At 59.8% G+C, this 14,995-nt stretch overlaps 3 protein-coding genes across 4 annotated transcripts; 1 reads left to right on the top strand and 2 right to left on the bottom strand.

The window, feature by feature from the left end:
- Nucleotides 1–1,987: 1,987 nt before the first annotated feature.
- On the top strand, nucleotides 1,988–4,077 carry MISP3 (MISP family member 3). Of its 2 annotated transcripts, XM_068534829.1 has the most exons (3): nucleotides 1,988–2,848; nucleotides 3,362–3,435; nucleotides 3,695–4,077. In XM_068534829.1, exons 1-3 carry the CDS (start codon nucleotides 2,281–2,283, stop codon nucleotides 3,710–3,712), a joined length of 660 nt encoding a protein of 219 aa, XP_068390930.1. In that variant the 5' UTR covers nucleotides 1,988–2,280; the 3' UTR covers nucleotides 3,713–4,077. The 2 variants fall into 2 exon arrangements, with proteins under 2 accessions (XP_068390930.1, XP_068390929.1); XM_068534828.1 differs by lacking the exon at nucleotides 3,695–4,077 and having other exon boundaries at nucleotides 3,362–3,685.
- A 3,235-nt stretch (nucleotides 4,078–7,312) lies between these two features.
- Nucleotides 7,313–10,082, bottom strand: C2H19orf67 (chromosome 2 C19orf67 homolog). The gene is made up of 6 exons (XM_068534830.1): nucleotides 9,748–10,082; nucleotides 8,918–9,059; nucleotides 8,700–8,800; nucleotides 8,428–8,613; nucleotides 7,952–8,086; nucleotides 7,313–7,487 (listed from the first exon to the last, which is right to left on the bottom strand). Exons 1-6 carry the CDS (start codon nucleotides 10,080–10,082, stop codon nucleotides 7,313–7,315), a joined length of 1,074 nt encoding a protein of 357 aa, XP_068390931.1.
- Nucleotides 10,083–11,292: 1,210 nt separating this feature from the next.
- On the bottom strand, nucleotides 11,293–14,574 carry SAMD1 (sterile alpha motif domain containing 1). Its single transcript, XM_068534831.1, has 5 exons — nucleotides 13,259–14,574; nucleotides 12,545–12,839; nucleotides 12,358–12,454; nucleotides 12,148–12,259; nucleotides 11,293–12,024 (listed from the first exon to the last, which is right to left on the bottom strand). The coding sequence occupies exons 1-5, from the start codon at nucleotides 14,207–14,209 to the stop codon at nucleotides 11,866–11,868; spliced, it is 1,614 nt and encodes a 537-aa protein (XP_068390932.1). The 5' UTR covers nucleotides 14,210–14,574; the 3' UTR covers nucleotides 11,293–11,865.
- Between the last annotated feature and the right edge of the window lie 421 nt (nucleotides 14,575–14,995).

A 14,995-nucleotide genomic window follows, 5' to 3' on the forward strand; every position in this document is an offset into this window, starting at 1 on the left:
GGAGCTGTTACCACCCCATGGCCCTGGAGGGAGAGAGCTGTGTGGAGCTGCTGCCTGCTGTGGAGGGACACAGCCAACAAAGCTTGGAGGAAGGGGGCATGGGATAAACATCCTGACCTCACTCACGTCTCTCCCATCAGCCAAACCCAATGGAAGCCAGAGGGGAAGGAAGCCCATTGATGCAGGTGAACCAGAAGTCTGAGAAGGGATGCCTGGGAGGTAGGAGGGAAATCAGGAGAGGATGGTGTCCTCCAAGACCAAGGAGCTAATGGAGAGGGAATCAGGGAGGAGCCAGTGATCAGGTCTGGCAAATGGAGGTCACGGAAGTCCTTGGACAGAGAAGGTTCAGTGGCATGGTGGAACCAAGAGCCCAGTAAGCATGGCTAGAAGAGGGACAGGAGGTAATAAAGTAAAGAGTCCACTGTAGAGACAACTCATTCCAGAAGTATAGTTTTCATCCTCATCACCTCCCGAAGGAGTAGGCACTATTATCCCCATTTTACAGACAAGGAAACTGAGCCTTGGAGAAGGCTGACACTTAGGTTCTGAGTGGGCGGGAACCCAGGTGGGCCTGATTCCAATTGGGTCAATAGAGTCAGAGGGAGGAAGGAGGTCAGATGGTCAGAGGGAGGAGGGTAGCAGCTTGAGATTGGGATCAAGGAGAAAGTAGAGTGGGAGGGTGGACAGAAAGGGGAGTCACCAGGGTAGGCAGAGAGTTGGGGGATTATTGGGGCTCCTGAGGCTGTGTAGCCCCGCCCCACTTTCTTTAGGTAACTATATCTTTCTTACTGGTCACCCCAAAATGGTGGGGGGTGGAGGCAGGTTTTGGAGAGAGCCCAGGGGAAGAGAGTGGAAAATGTCCCTGGGGGTAGGTCGCCTGCTCCCGGCATCGATCCTGGCCTTGAACGCTACAATCTGGCCCCAGCTGCAGGGAGCTACTTCCTCCCGCAAGCCTGGATACCTCTCTGAGCCTTCCCAGTCGCCTGGGCTCAAGGTGACCGCCTTTCGAACCTCAGCCGCTCTGCTGAGCCCTGGGCGTTCTGTGTGTGCGTCCCTCCCTCGTCCCTCAATCTGGGAGTGCACTTGGCGGTGGACGCCTCGCGGACTTTTCCTGGAGGGGGTGAGGGGAAGTGCCTTCTGGGCTTGGCGCGGGCGCTGGCTCACCGCTCGGAACCTTGCTGAACCCAGGCACTGGGAGGGAGACTGGGGCGGGCGGTGAGGCGGTTCCTGGCGCCCCCTCCAGCCCGAGCTGTGCGCTGCAGGGGTGGAAGGTGGAAGGACAGCCCAGAGGCCGTGGGCGTTGCTGCTGCGCGGGACAGGCAAGGCCCCGGAAAGATGGCTTCGGGGGACACCCCACCAGAGGACAGTTGTTCAGAGGCCCAGCCAGGCGTGCAGCTAGGGCCAAGCCTCCTGGCAATGCCGGGGACGTGAGGCCGAAAAGGTTCCAGGGTGGCGCCCCCTGAGTGAACACTGCACCCAGACTGGCGTCCCAGGTAGCGGGCTAGGTCTAGGGAAGTCCTCTTCTAAAAGGGCCAATGCCCTGAGCTGACTTGAGGCGTGCTAGTGGAAGAAATCCAGCGCCCAGCTGAGGCGCCCCCATCTCGAGGGCGGGGCCAGGGCGGAGCCCGGAGTCCTGCCTGCAGGTGCAGGGGGCGTTGCCCGGCCCTGCCCACGGGGACAGTTCTTGGAGGCCAGGGGCGGGTCAGAGAAGCGGCCGGTGCAGGCTACGCCTTGGAACTCGCGGACGGCGACTGCAGCCACAGGTGCCGCGCAGGGCAGTGTGTCCCAGCTCTGGGCATCAAAACTCCAGCGCTGGGAGCTAAGGCTTCCGAGCTGCTCCCAACCCTGGACACCGAGGCCCCCGGGCCGGAGAGCGGAGCCCTGGGGTCGTCCGAAGCTCGGGGCCCTGAGCCCCCCGGGTTAGACAGAGAAATTCCCGGGCCTGCCGCAGAGCAGGATACCGAGGTCCCCAGGCCAGGCGGCGAGGTCCCCGTGCCCTCCCCAGACCAGGGCACGGAGACCCCCGAGCAAGAGAGCGAAGTCCTCGGGCCATCAGCGGGGCAGGAGGCAGAGCGCCCTGGACCGACCGCAGCTGAGAGCTTTGAGAGTCCTGGGCGAGGCAGCGACGACGCTGAACCGTGTGAAGCGCGAGGCGCGGGGCTCTTGGAGCAGTGTTCCTCTCAAGGTCCGGAAACTTCCTCTGAGTCAAACTCGGAATCCCCCCAGCTGCGTTTTCTACTGCGCTCCGAGACCCCACAACAGCCCCCAGAGGAGCCGCTCATGGAGACGCCCATCGAGCGCGAAATCCGCCGCAGCTGCGAACGCGAGGAGAGCCTGCGCCGGAGCCGGGGCCTGAGCCCAGGTCGCGCGGGCCGCGAACTCGTCGAACTGCGTGTGCGGCCGGTGCTCACCCTGCCGGGCCCCGGCTCCGCGCTCCCGCGCGCCTTGGAGCGCGCTCGGGCGGGCGCGCAGATGCAGCGAGACATCGAGCGGGAGGCCCATCGGCAGGCGGCGCTAGCGCGCCCCGAGGTCCCAAAGCAGCGCGCCCGGCAGCCGCCTCAGCCGCTGGGCGAGCTCAAGCGCTTCTTCGAGGCTGCTGGCGGGTGCGGCTCCTCGCCGGCGGCGGAGGGCAGCGCGGACCCGCAGCGGCTGCCTGAGCCCGGAGGCCGGCCACGTTCAGTCGTGCAGAGCCGGTGCCCGGTGCTGGCCCGCGCCCCGCCGCCCATCGCACCATCGCTGCTGGAGCAGGAGGTGCGCGAGGTGAATGAGCGCGAGCGGGAACTGCAGCGCCAGCGCCTCAGCGTCTACGGCACCGCCGAGTTCAAGGAGCCCGCGCCCAGCCTAACTGGTAAGCCACTGGCGCCCCTACGCTGGGAATTCCCAGGGCTCCAGCCTCTCTCACCGACTGCCCAACTCCAGTGGCCCTCTGATCCTCAGGGTCCCCCTTCCTGGCTCCCAGACTCCTCGGGCCCCTCTCAACTTACCCCTTCTGGGCTGCCCATCCCTATGCTCCACACCCCCGCCCCCCGTCGGACTCCCAGATCCACCCCCCCTAGGTTCGTGGTGGGGGAAGGGAGGAGGATTCCAGATGTCTTTGTCGGGTTCCAGGGAACCCTCCCTGGGTTCTGGCACACCTGGATCCTCCCTCTGAATTTTCGGGTTCCTACCTCCCCACCCTGGGTTTGTTTGCCTCCCTCCTCCCTCGGGTTCCTCCCTCCTCCCTCATGATGGAGGCCTCCATGGGGAGGAGGGGGGTGAACGCCTGTGTGTGTTTAAGGGGCGCGGCCGCTCTCCTTCGTCCTGGCCGCCTCCAGCTGGTGAGAGGAGGGGCAATCTCGGCTGAGCGCCCCTTCTCCCGCAGCGAGCAGGGGCGACGGAAAGCTGGCGGTGACCTGGCCTCCCCGCAGAAAGGCTTCGGAGAACGGTCTGGAGCAGGTGGGAACCCCTTTCCCCTCCTGCCTCAGGCGTTTGTCGCTGCCCCCCACCCCAACCCTCTGCGTGCGAGAACGCTGGGCTGCGGAAAGGACCCCCTGGGAAGTCACTCTGCGCTAGGACCCAAAGTCCCGAACGTGGCCCAGGGGTGTCGAGGAGGCGGTGGTCCTGGGGCCCAAACTGCCCCACCCGGCGCCTGGGTGTCCCCACTCGCGGTGCGCGGGCCCCCGAGGCATGCCTTCGGTCTGGCCCCTCTCTCCAGGAGGAGCGGAAGCCTTGAGGTTCGAGCCGGCTGGGGTCCCCGGACGAAGGTAACATGCCCGTCAGAGGACCCAGGCAGGGGCGCCCAGGAGTGCCCTCCGGATCGGCGGAAGGCCTGGAGAGGGGCTACAGGTCTGAGACAGGAAAGATGCAATCGATCAGCCCCTCCTCGAACCTGACTTTGTGAAATTGACCAGAATCTTCTGTAAAACTGTTAGTCCCAATTGGGAAACACCACCATCAACCGCCCCGCCAGTAAAACTGCCCCGCTCTTCTCCACCTAACTGCAAACGGAACTATCCTCTCCTTCCGGCCTTGACTGTTAGATAGGGGTCACCTCCTCGGCTGTCCCCACTCCCCAATAAAGCCCCTTCTTTCTGGGCAGTGCAGGCTGTTTTCTTCTGGGTCCTCTTCGTCTGCGGTGGGGTGGGGCGGGAGCGCGGCGAGAGGAGCTAGGCTTGAGAAAGTCGCCGGAGGCGCCGGCTGGAATGCAGAATGTCCCCTGTCTCCCTGTTCCAGGGCCGCATATCTCCCCCTGCCCGGCCGGGGTCCTAGTGCCCCCTGGCGACGCGGGCGCGAACTGCGGCGTTGGGACAAACGAACTCATGCCCACCCTTTCCAGATTTCGTCAACATTTATTGGTGCCAAACGACATGCCCGCGCAGGGTGCTGGCTAGACAGAGGTGATAAGAGGTTGTTCCCGCCCTGGGGACATAAACAATGGCTACAAAAAAAAAAAGGAGTGGTATTGGTTCAAGCTCCTTAGTAGGGCATGCAAGGCCATTTATAATCTGCCTAGCAATTGCAAACCTCACATGCCTACAGACCTTAGGCAGATATTAAGAGAGAGACAGGGTGTGCTGTAAAACAAATGCCTCATTTCAACAGGCAGGTAGGTGTTCTTCCATATCACCAGTGCTATGAGTGAGCTCAGTGGTGTCAAGCTTCTGCTTTCCAAAAGCAACTGGAGGGAATTCCCTGGTGGTCCAGTGGTTAAGATCCTGTGCTTTCACTGCCCAAGGCCTGCGTTCAGTCCCTGGTCTGGGAACCAAGATCCCACAAGCCCCATGGTGCAGCCAAAAAAATAAAAAACAAAAAACAAACAAACAAAAACACCCCCAAAGCAACTGGAAACCCAGCCTTTAAAAGAGAAATCTACCAAACTTTAATTGTGACTATTTAGAAAACTTTAATTGGTGGGGGGCAGGAGGGGACAGCAAGGAACACCTGTTTGCAGTAGGGCTTATGGCTGTCAGTTGGCAAGCCCTCCTTAATTTCCCTCTGTCCCAAGACAAGGGGTCCAAGGCTCCCCTGGATGGGATTCAAGATAAGCTGTAAGACTGCATCTGTGCAGTATATCCTGCGGTTTTAGTGTATCAGCTTCTTAGAGGTGCGCTGAGACCCAGAAAAGACTTTTAGAATCATTGTTTAAACTCCTGGATTTGTCCAATTCTGTATGCCCTGGGTCTAGGTCACACAGCATTGCACCCCAACAGTAGCTCAGCCCAAGGACCCACCCCTGACCCCATCATCAGCACACTGAACACATGGTTGACCGTGACTCTGGGAGGTACGGAGAGAAAAGCAGGAAAGAGCCAGCACTGCCAAAGTGGAAAATGGAAACGCCAAGAACCTGTTCTTAATCCCTAGCAGGGGAGCTAAGAATTAAGTATGTAGAGTTGACAGAACTGCTTAAGGGTAGACCTGGGTTCTCGAACTTTCTTGCATATTAAAATTACCTGAGGCACCCTTATGCCAAATAAATCAGAATCCGATAGAGGCCTTGGCATCAGTAAAGCTCCCCAGGTGCTTCTAACATGGAGCCAAGTTTGAGAGCCATGAGGTCGATGTAGGCTAGCATTTCTCAAAGTGTGGTATCTGGACGAGCAACGTCAGCATCACTTGGGAACTTGTAAGAAACACACATTCTTGGCCTCCATCCCAGACTTAATGACCAAACCCTCCACATGATTCTAAAGTTAGAGAATCATGGGCGTAGACAGGACCCAAGAAATTAAACCTGTTTCCTTCCTCTCCCAGTGTTGTCACCACCCACCAGAAATCTAGTTTTAAGTGGCTTGTGGATTTGTCTTAAGGGAGATAGATTAAATCTGCATGTCGCTAGTCCAAATTGAGATGTGCTTTAAGTGTAAAGTACACAAAAGATTTTAAAAACCTAGTACAAAAAAAGAGGGATATCTCATTAATAATTTCTTACATTGATTATACGCTGGAATAATATCTTGGATATATGAAGTTAAATAAAAATATCACTAAAATTCTGACCTCTTTATTTTTCTAATGTGGCTACTAGAAAATTTGAAATTACATATGTGACTCGCATTTGTGGCTCATTTTAAATTTCTACTGGACTGGGCTAAACAGTGGTGGTGGGGGCGCCTCGAATCCGTGTCAGGGAACTTCAGAACCCCTTTGGACCCGTTCAGACCTGGGTCGTGGACTAAAAAATCCTTAATGCAGTCAGAAACTGTCACCAGAAGCCTCCAATCCCACCCCGAATGAACAAGGGTTTTGGTCCAATCCTGATTTATTTCACCTCTCACGTTCATTTTTGTCATTTGTAAACTGGGATAATCATAATACTTATGATAATACTATGTACCAGGGACTATTAGGTAAGCGAGTGTTTTGCTCCATGAAGCAGGGCTCCAAGTCTCTCCCCCCACTCTGAAAATGCTAGGGGGAACCAAAAGGTGTCCCTTAGTTTAAAGGGGGGTAGCTCGCAGCTGAGTGACAGCCGGGTCAGCAAGGACACCCCTCCCCTCGCAAGTGACCAGTTGCTATCAGAAGAACCCAGCTCAGGTCCAGGCTCCGCCCCTTGGTCGCCGTAGCTCTTGGCAGGAGAGTTCACCTCTCAACCCGTGTCTTCTCTCCAGTCCAAGGTTGGGGTGAGGCTTAGCGACCCTAAGTTGGATTGCCTCCCGGCTCTCCCACCCAGCCCGCGCCCCGGACACCCAGGGGATACAGCGACCTGCACAAGACAAGACCCAAAAGCTGGAAGTAAAGATCTAACCTCGGCTCTTAGGAAACTGATGGCTGGCCCTTTCCCGGGGCACGTTGGGAAATATAGTCTTTTTCGGTACAGGGAAATAATTTCCGGGTCAAAACACAGGAGTGGGCGTGGCTCTGCGTCCCTTCCCACAGTGGGCGTTGAATTTCCCGGCTACCCGAAACTTGCGGTTTTCTGGGTTCCGGTTGTTGACAGGAGCAGCTACTTCCCTTTTTGCTTCATGCGCGCCTCTGCGCATGCTCTGAGCTTCCGTCCGCCAGTCGGTGGACTATGGTTTTGTTTCCAGAGACTACATTTCCCAGAAGGCCGCGCGAGTGGGCGGGGTCCCCCTCTCTCCAAGGGGAGGGGAGCGGCGATCCGAGCGGACGCTGAGCCTGTGACCTCTTTCTTTCTTTTATTTAACATAAAACCGGTGTGTCCACCCACAGGGCCTCGCGGCCGGGCCGGACCCAGTGCGGACGGGCTAGCTCGGCCTGGCCCCTTGGAAGGCGAGGCGGAGCTGCACTAGGAGAACGAGTGAGCCCCTCCACTACTCCCTCTCCTGGAGTTTGGAACTGTCAAGCTCCAACTCCCACCCTCTCTCCAGGTTCAAGACTCCTGCGCGGCCCACGCCGCGGGCCCGGCGGCGCTCGGGGGCCGGGCCGTGCCTGCCTGGCCCGTGAGGATCTGCACCAGCAGGTCGGTGGCCAGCATGTGCGACGGCTCCTCGAAGCCGATGGTCAGCAGCTGCTCGTAGTCCCCAGGAGGCTGCGGGGACAAAATCCTGGGGGCCGGGGAGAGACAGGCCTGGATGTGAGCGCCCCCTGCTACTCGGGAGCCCCTCCCCTTGAGTGAGAGGCTGTGGCTGAGAGAGGCTTTGTTTCAGCTAGGGGTGGGAAAAACCCTGGGGGAAAGTGATTTTCTTGTTGATGAGAAACACAGAGGGTAATGGCTCTGGGAGGCTGAACAACTGTAGCCCTGACCTGGCCAATTACTCAGCTAGCTGTGTGTCCTTGGGCAGGTAATTTATCCTCTCTGAGCACCTGTTTCCTTCTTTGTAACATGGGGCTAGTAGTATAGACCTCAGTGGGTTGTTACACGAGTCTGCATAAAGCGCTTTTCAGGGCACAATAAAATGCTATCATTATTACCAATGGAAACAGTGTTGGAGGAGGTAGATGGTCTTTGTTTGGGTTCTGCCCCTCCCTCCAGACCCCACACCCACCTTGCCATCGCCCTAGCTCCTACCATGAATAAAGGTCATCCTCAGCTGGTCCTAGGGGCACCCATCGGCCGATGGACCACAGCTTCTGAATCTGGGGGCATGAGTTGGTTGGACTCTTGCCTGTGTCTTCCCATGTATCTCTATAGCACAGGAAGTAGCTGGGAGGGGAAGGGGCAGCAATTAAATGCGAGTAGTTTCCTAACTTCTGTTGGAGGGTTTTAATTTTGGAGGTATGGTGGAAACTCATCAGAAGTTGCCTTCAAGTTTTCAGGTAGGGATATGATTCAGTACTGAGGCCTTTTCTCACTGTCAGCCTACTTTTAAGATGAGGGCTTTTATTTTGATGGGGGCATATATATATTTTTAAAGGTGGGGATGACCTTTCAAATGTCCTTGATTTCCTGCTTGGCTTTCCATACTTTGATGGTGGTGGTTCAGTGGCCCAAACTGGCATTCTCCATAGAGAGGGGAGGACTTTGATTCTGATAAGGGGACTCACTAATCCACACGGGAATCTTGCCCCTGGCTGCTGGACTCTGGGGTGGTTTCCAGGTTCCAGCGCATCTTCTTATAGAGGTATCGGGGGAAGCGGCTGGCGGTGTAGGCGGCAGGGGCACAGTATCTAAAGATGGACACCTCGTGGGAAGGACTGATGGAGAACCTCCCGCAGAAGAAACAGGAGATGCTGGCAGGAGATGGGAGAGTGGGGAATGAGGGTATGCCCTGGACCCCTCCACCCCTGACCCCAATCCCAGTCTCCTAACCTTTTACCTGAGGGGGTCAGTCTCCTCCAGGGTCACAAACCCAAATGATGCATACATAAGGACCAGCTGTTCCAGGCGCAGAGTCAGCTGTTGGGAGATCTCCAACAGCTGCATGGAAGAGGGGGCATAATGTGATTAGCTGGCCTGCCAGGAGCGTCCTCCTCATCCCCCAGGCCTGAGGGATGAAGAAAGGGGCAGAGGGTCTAGGAAACCTGCTCCACACACCCCCTTTCGGATCAGCTCCTGCAGGGCTCCATAGATGGGGGGCACACTCCGCGCAGCTGCCTCCAGGTACAGGAAGTAGGGCTCACACATCTGCAAGAAGGTGGGCATGGCCTTCGCCAGCTGTTCCTTCTGCACTCGGTCCCTGTTGAAGGGAGAAGGGGGCCTTTGCCTGAGGTCCCTGGCTCCCCCACCAATTTCTCCCATTCCACTCACTGCCCACCTGTATCCCTGACCTGGACCCCCACTACGAACAAAATCCCCCAGTGTCAGCCCTTTCTCAGAGCATCTTCCAGGACCACCAGCATCAAAAACATTTGAAACACTTGTTAAAATGCAGACACCTGAGTCCCAAGACTGACTTTGACTTACTATTCCCTGGGTGAAGCCCGGAAATCTAGGGTTTAAACAACCTCCCAGGGGATTCCCATGGACATTGATATATGAGAATCACAGCCCCCTTTCCCTTGGCCTGGGAATCATATTATCCTTTGAGGTCTCAAACTGGTAGCCAGTAGGCCAAATCTTGCTCAGATAGGTTTTGTTTTGCCTGCCCAGGGTTCAAAACCTAAGCCAACGGTTAAAAAGTGGGAGAAGAGTTCTAGCGATCTGGCAACCCCAAGGGCCCACATAATAGCCCGCACTCCCTAACCCCAAATTTCTACACAGTCCTCACAACTCTTCGAAATTGGATTGCTAATCACTAGCTTCATTTACCTCCTCTGGCTCCTAATGCTTTTGAGTTTGCAAACCTAGTGTATGTCACCTATTTTGTTATCCCCTCCTCCGTCTCCTTATCCATGGGTAGAACCTAGGACCCCGTCCAACATCACCTGTAGAACAAGTAGCTCTGGAAATCATCTGCCTTCTTGAGCAGGTAACGGAGCTGTTCGCTGATGGGGCTGAACATGGTGTCCAAGGGTAGGCGAGGAGGGGCAGGCCCGGGGCCTGGGGCCAGAGGCTCAGGGAAAGGCGTAGAGGTGGAGGCCTCGGGCAGCTGCCCCTGGATATCCTCGGGCTCCGCCTGGGGTGAGTCCCCAGGTCGGCCAGTGGGAGGCGACCATGAGGGGTCTTCGCAGGGCTGTACCCCAGGTTCCAAGTCGTCCGGGAGCGGCGTTTCCCCAGGGCCCGCGGGGAGCGGCCCCAAGAACCACCGCCTGGTTGCCATCGTGCGGCGGGAGGCGGGGACCAGAGCTCTTTAAGCCTCCGCTGCTCACATTGGCCGCAGGTTCGACCCCGCCCAGGGTACCTCGGACTTGGCTGGGAGCGCGTCCCCCTCTATCTCACCCGGGCCTCGACCTCTCTGCCGGCGCGGCGTGGAGGGAGTTCAGTTCATTTGAATTTCAACACGCAGGAGGGGCGAGCCGCTTCGGCTCGCGCTGCGCGGCCCGGCCGCGGCGCCCCGCGCACACGCGCGCTCCCGGAACCTGGCCGTGGGGTACGCGCCGGGGGAGGAGACCTGGGCCGCTGCTGGAGCGGCAGTGTCCTGGGGCCAGTGCGGCCCGGGGCCAGCGCATTTGACTCTCTGAGGCGGTTTCCTAGGGAGGAGGGGTCTCTACCGAGCGTCCAAACCCCGGGGTTGCAGGTATAGAAAACGAGGATGGCCCCGCCCCACTCGCTGAGTCTCTGACTCCCAGGACACGGAATCTGTATATTTTTTTAAAAAAACTAATGGAGTTGAGAAACCTCATTAGAACTTAGTAGCGCTTGTGATGTAGTGGTTGTTACTAACAATAATAAAAATTTTCACTTGGAAAAATTTTCCCATCCCATGACCTCATCTGATGGCCCAGTCCTTTCTGCCCCTTTTATGGAGAGGACCAGGAGGCCTGGAGACCCTACCATGGGCCCCAAACAGACCCCTGCCCGCAACAATTGTAGGCTGGATTCTTTGCAACATGCAAAGGTTGTCAGATAATAGAGCTATGAAGCCAAACACATTAATTATACTTAAAGGCTCTGGGTAAAGAACTCAGACAGGTGTCGAGCTGCACCCTGCGTGACCCTGAGCAAGCATCTTTGCTGTGATGAGCCAGCTGCCACGTCTGTAAAGTGGATTTTTCACGAGCCCTGCCTCATGGGGCTGTGGTGAGAACTCAGAGAATGCCCGTAAAGCCCAGAGTTAACTGCTAGTCACTTAACAAACATTTGAGCACCTACTGTGTGCCCAGGCGCTGTTCTGGGAATGGGGAGATGGCAGAAGAAGCAAATATTCCTGTCCTCCTGGAGCAGTTAGCTGGCTGTGGGGCAGCCCCATTTACTACCTGTCTCCCTCCTCAAACAATTCTGTCCTAACCCAAGACTCCCAGGAGGCTGGTGTGAATCTTCACCTCCCCGACTACGTTCATAAAGTGGACGCTGTGGCATGTTTTTCTTCTCTCTTTTTTTAAAATTTTATTTAAAAAACCTTCGGTGCAATATTAAAAAGCAATACAGCCAGCTGGAGCGACAATGAACAGAAAGAAATGGGAGGGGTAGGGAAGATCCAGGGACCCCCCTCCCAGCTGCTCCCAGGGGCTGGAGGCCAGGGACAGACTGGGAAGGGGCCTGGGTGGTGGGGGAGGGAGGAACGGCCACCCACCAAAATGAACAGACAGAATAAAACATTTATATAGGAAACATCTGGCTGAACTGAAGAGGATCTAGGGAAGATGGGAAGCCCCCATTTTATTTTTCCAAAAATGTCCTAGACTGGGTGAGGGGGAGGATTGGCCTCCTGGGGTGAAATGAGTCGGCCCTGTCCCACCCCACACTCCTCTATCATGGAGTACAGGATGTGCTGGGGGCCAGAGGTGTGTGTGTTGGGGAGACACAGGGAAAAGATGAGTAGGAATGCCCCCTCACTGGAATCTGTTATGAGGGATGAGGGTGTCCCCGACCAGCTCCCGGACTCTGGGGGTCTTGGGTAAGATGGGACTGGAATGGGTTGGGGCAGGGGTGAGGCTTGGAGCTCAGCCTAGAAAGCCATCGGGGTCGTCATCCTCAAAGTGGCCTTGCTGCAGCACCTTGATGTGGTGCTCGTAGATTTTCAGGGCTGGGCCGAGGCGGATGGACAGGCCGGTCAGCACATCTGTGCGCTGCATGAGCAGCAAAGACTTGCCATCGATTTCCTGGGTGGGACAGAGAGAGAGAGAGAGAGAGAGAGAGAAAGAGAGAGCGAGCGAGCAGGGTCAGAGGACACCCCCCACTAAGGCCTTGGAACGCTGGGGCTAAGCTGAGGGTCAGGAACTCACCTGCTCTTGGAAAGCTGTTGCCTGCTCGGGGAAGCCGGCCTCGGTGAAGTACTCTACCACATCTGTCACCGTCCACTCCACAGGATCAGCCGGCTTCTCCTTGCGCCCAGAACTGTGTTGGAACAGAGGGAACCAGTGAGCAGTGATGCTCCTCTGGTTCTGTTATACACACCTGGGCGGCACCCCTGTGTCTCAAACACCCCAACTTACGGACAGCCAAAGGGGGTCCCATCAGCCCCAGGTAGGGCTGGTTTTCCTGGGGGCAAAGGCACGGGGGATGGGGAGTCTGGCCCAGTGGCAGCAGAGGCTGGGAAATAAAAAGCATATGCCTGTGGTTTTGTCTTGGGGCTCGGTTCCTTCCCACCAGGCACCCTCCCCCACCCAAAGGGGTCCTTACCTGATCCCCCTTCCTTATTCATGGCGGCCATGGAGAACACCTGTCGGGTGCCACTGCCTGGTGCTGGCCCCCGCCCTTCATCCTGGCCCTGGTGGGGTCCACAGGGTGTCCACTCCTTGACCCTCTCCTTGGCACTCTGAGGGCCCCGCTCGCCATTGAGCTGCTGGTGCTGGGCACCTGCAGGACGGTCACCCTCGGGCACCTCGGAGCCCTCAGACACTTCGTCTTCATCATCTTCATCTTCATCATCTTCATCCTCCTCTTCCTTCTCAAGCACTCGCTCTTCTCCACCTCTCTGGTGCAAGGGAGAGAGGCACGCAAGTTTAGTAGCTGTTCTGGCCCTGGGCCCAATTCCTGGGATCCAGGACCAAGTGGTGTGCCTCACTACCACCTTTAATATCAACACGGACTAACTTTTACACATTCACTCCATGCCAAGCTCTGTGTTAATAAAGCCCTCAGTAGCCAAATCTCACTAAACTCGCTCAACAACCCCAAGGAGTCGCTACTGTTATTAAGTCGCGTTTTACAGCAGAGGAAACTGAGGCTGGGGAAGATCAAGTCACTTGCCAAGGTCACCACCCGCCGAGCCCGCAGGGAAGAAGCGCAAAGCCCCGGCCGCCTGCGGCCCGGTTCCTCCCGGGATTCGCGCCCCGCTACCAACTTCGCCCGCACCTGCCCACCGCGCGGCGCCCCCCTCCGCGGCGCGCTCACCTTGCTCCGCGACGCGCGGGCGCTGGCAGCCGATGGTGCCCGCCCGGGCCTGTCCCCGCGGGGCAGCGCGAGCGCTCCGAGGCGGGTGCGCTCCAGGCGGCCCCGCGCCGCCGCCTCCTCCTCTAGCAGCCCCTGCACGCGGCCGCGGGTTAAGCGGCCGCCGGCGCCGCCGCTGCCCCCGAGGTAGCGCACGACTTCCCGCAGGCTCACGGGCCGCGCCGGGCCGCCGGCCCGCGCCGCGCCCCCCTCCGGCGGCTGCTGTGGCTGCGGCGGCGGCGGCTGCTGCTGCTGTGGCGGCGCCGGCGGCTGTGGCGGCGGCGGCAGCGGCGGCTCCCGGGCGGCGACGGCGGGCGGGGGGACGCGGCGCGGGCCGGCCGGGGGCGCCACTGCCGGAGGAGCAGCGGGCGCGGGTGGCGGCGCGGCCAGGGGCGCGGCCCGCTGCGCGCGGGGGCCCGGCTGCGCGGGGCCGGGCGAGGGGGGCGCTGTGGCGGCGGCAGCGGCGGCCGCGCGGGGCGCCCGGGCCGGGGCGGCGGCGGCGACGGGCGCGGGCGGTGGCGGCGGGGCGGGCGTGGGCGGCGGCGCGGCGGCGGCGGCAGCGGGGCCCCCGCGGGGGGCGCGCGGCGGGGCCGGCGGGGTGGCTCCGCGCCGGGGCGGCTGGACGCGCGCCGCGTTGCGGTACGAGATGCTCCCCTTGTAGCTGACCCGGAGCACGGCGCGCTGCTGGATCAGTTTCTCGAGCTCGGCGCGCGTGCGCTCCGGCTCCGGGCCGTGCCGCCGCCGCACCATCCGGCAGATGCGCTCCAGGTCCGGCCGCGCCTTGCGCGAGCGCAGCGAGTCGATGGTGTCCAGGATCCACTCTTGGTAGTGCGGGGAAGCGGCGGACGAGGCAGCGGCCGCCGTGGTGGCGGCCGCCGCCGTCTCCGGCGGGGGTAGGGCCGGGGGCCCCGCCATGCCTCCCGCCCGGCCCGGCTGCACCGTGCGCGCTGCCTCCCTCCCAGCGCGGCGCCCCCCTCCCCGGCTCCCCTCCCTCCGCCGCTGCCCGCCTCCTCCGCCTCCCCCCCCGGGGGGCGCAGCGCCTCGGCGGAGCGGCGGCGGCGCTGCTGTTTCTTTGCAAAAAAAAAAAAAAAAGAACGAGAGAGAGGGAGCGAGAGAGAGAGAAAGAAAAAACAGTGAGAGAGAAAGAAAAGAGAGAAAAATATATGCACACACTCACTCACTCGCACGCACGCACACACAGACCCGCTTCTGCTGGGCGCGCGCGGGGCCGGGGATGCGAGGAGGGAGGAGGGGAGCGCGGCGCGGCCGGCCCCTCCCCGCCGCCGCCGCCGCCGCACGCGCGCCCTGCGCCCGGGACACTCCGGCCCCCCTTCCTTCCCTCCCTCCCTCCTCCCCGCCGCCCGCCTTCCTCCCTCCCACCCCCACGCGCCCGCTTTTAAGGTGGAGCCCGGGCCCCCCGCCCGCCCCCTTTACCCTGCGCTCTCGCTCACTCCGGCTCGCTCCGGCCCCCCCTTACAACTCCCGCGCGCTTTTTAAGGAGGCGCCGCGGAGTTGGCGCCGGGGCGGGGGCGGGGGAAAGCGGCGGGCGGGGGAGGGGGAGGGGAGCGCCTGGGGGAGGGGAGAGGGGGCGGGCGGGGCGGGCGGGCGGTGCTCGGCCGCCCTCCAGCCATTGGGCGCGGGACCCAGACGTCCCCGGCGCCCAGCCCCCCTCTCCACGCCTCCCCGGCGCGCTCCGCTCTC

The sequence above is a fragment of the Eschrichtius robustus genome, chromosome 2 (assembly GCF_028021215.1).
Source record: "Eschrichtius robustus isolate mEscRob2 chromosome 2, mEscRob2.pri, whole genome shotgun sequence".
Classification (NCBI taxonomy): Eukaryota; Metazoa; Chordata; class Mammalia; order Artiodactyla; family Eschrichtiidae; genus Eschrichtius; species Eschrichtius robustus.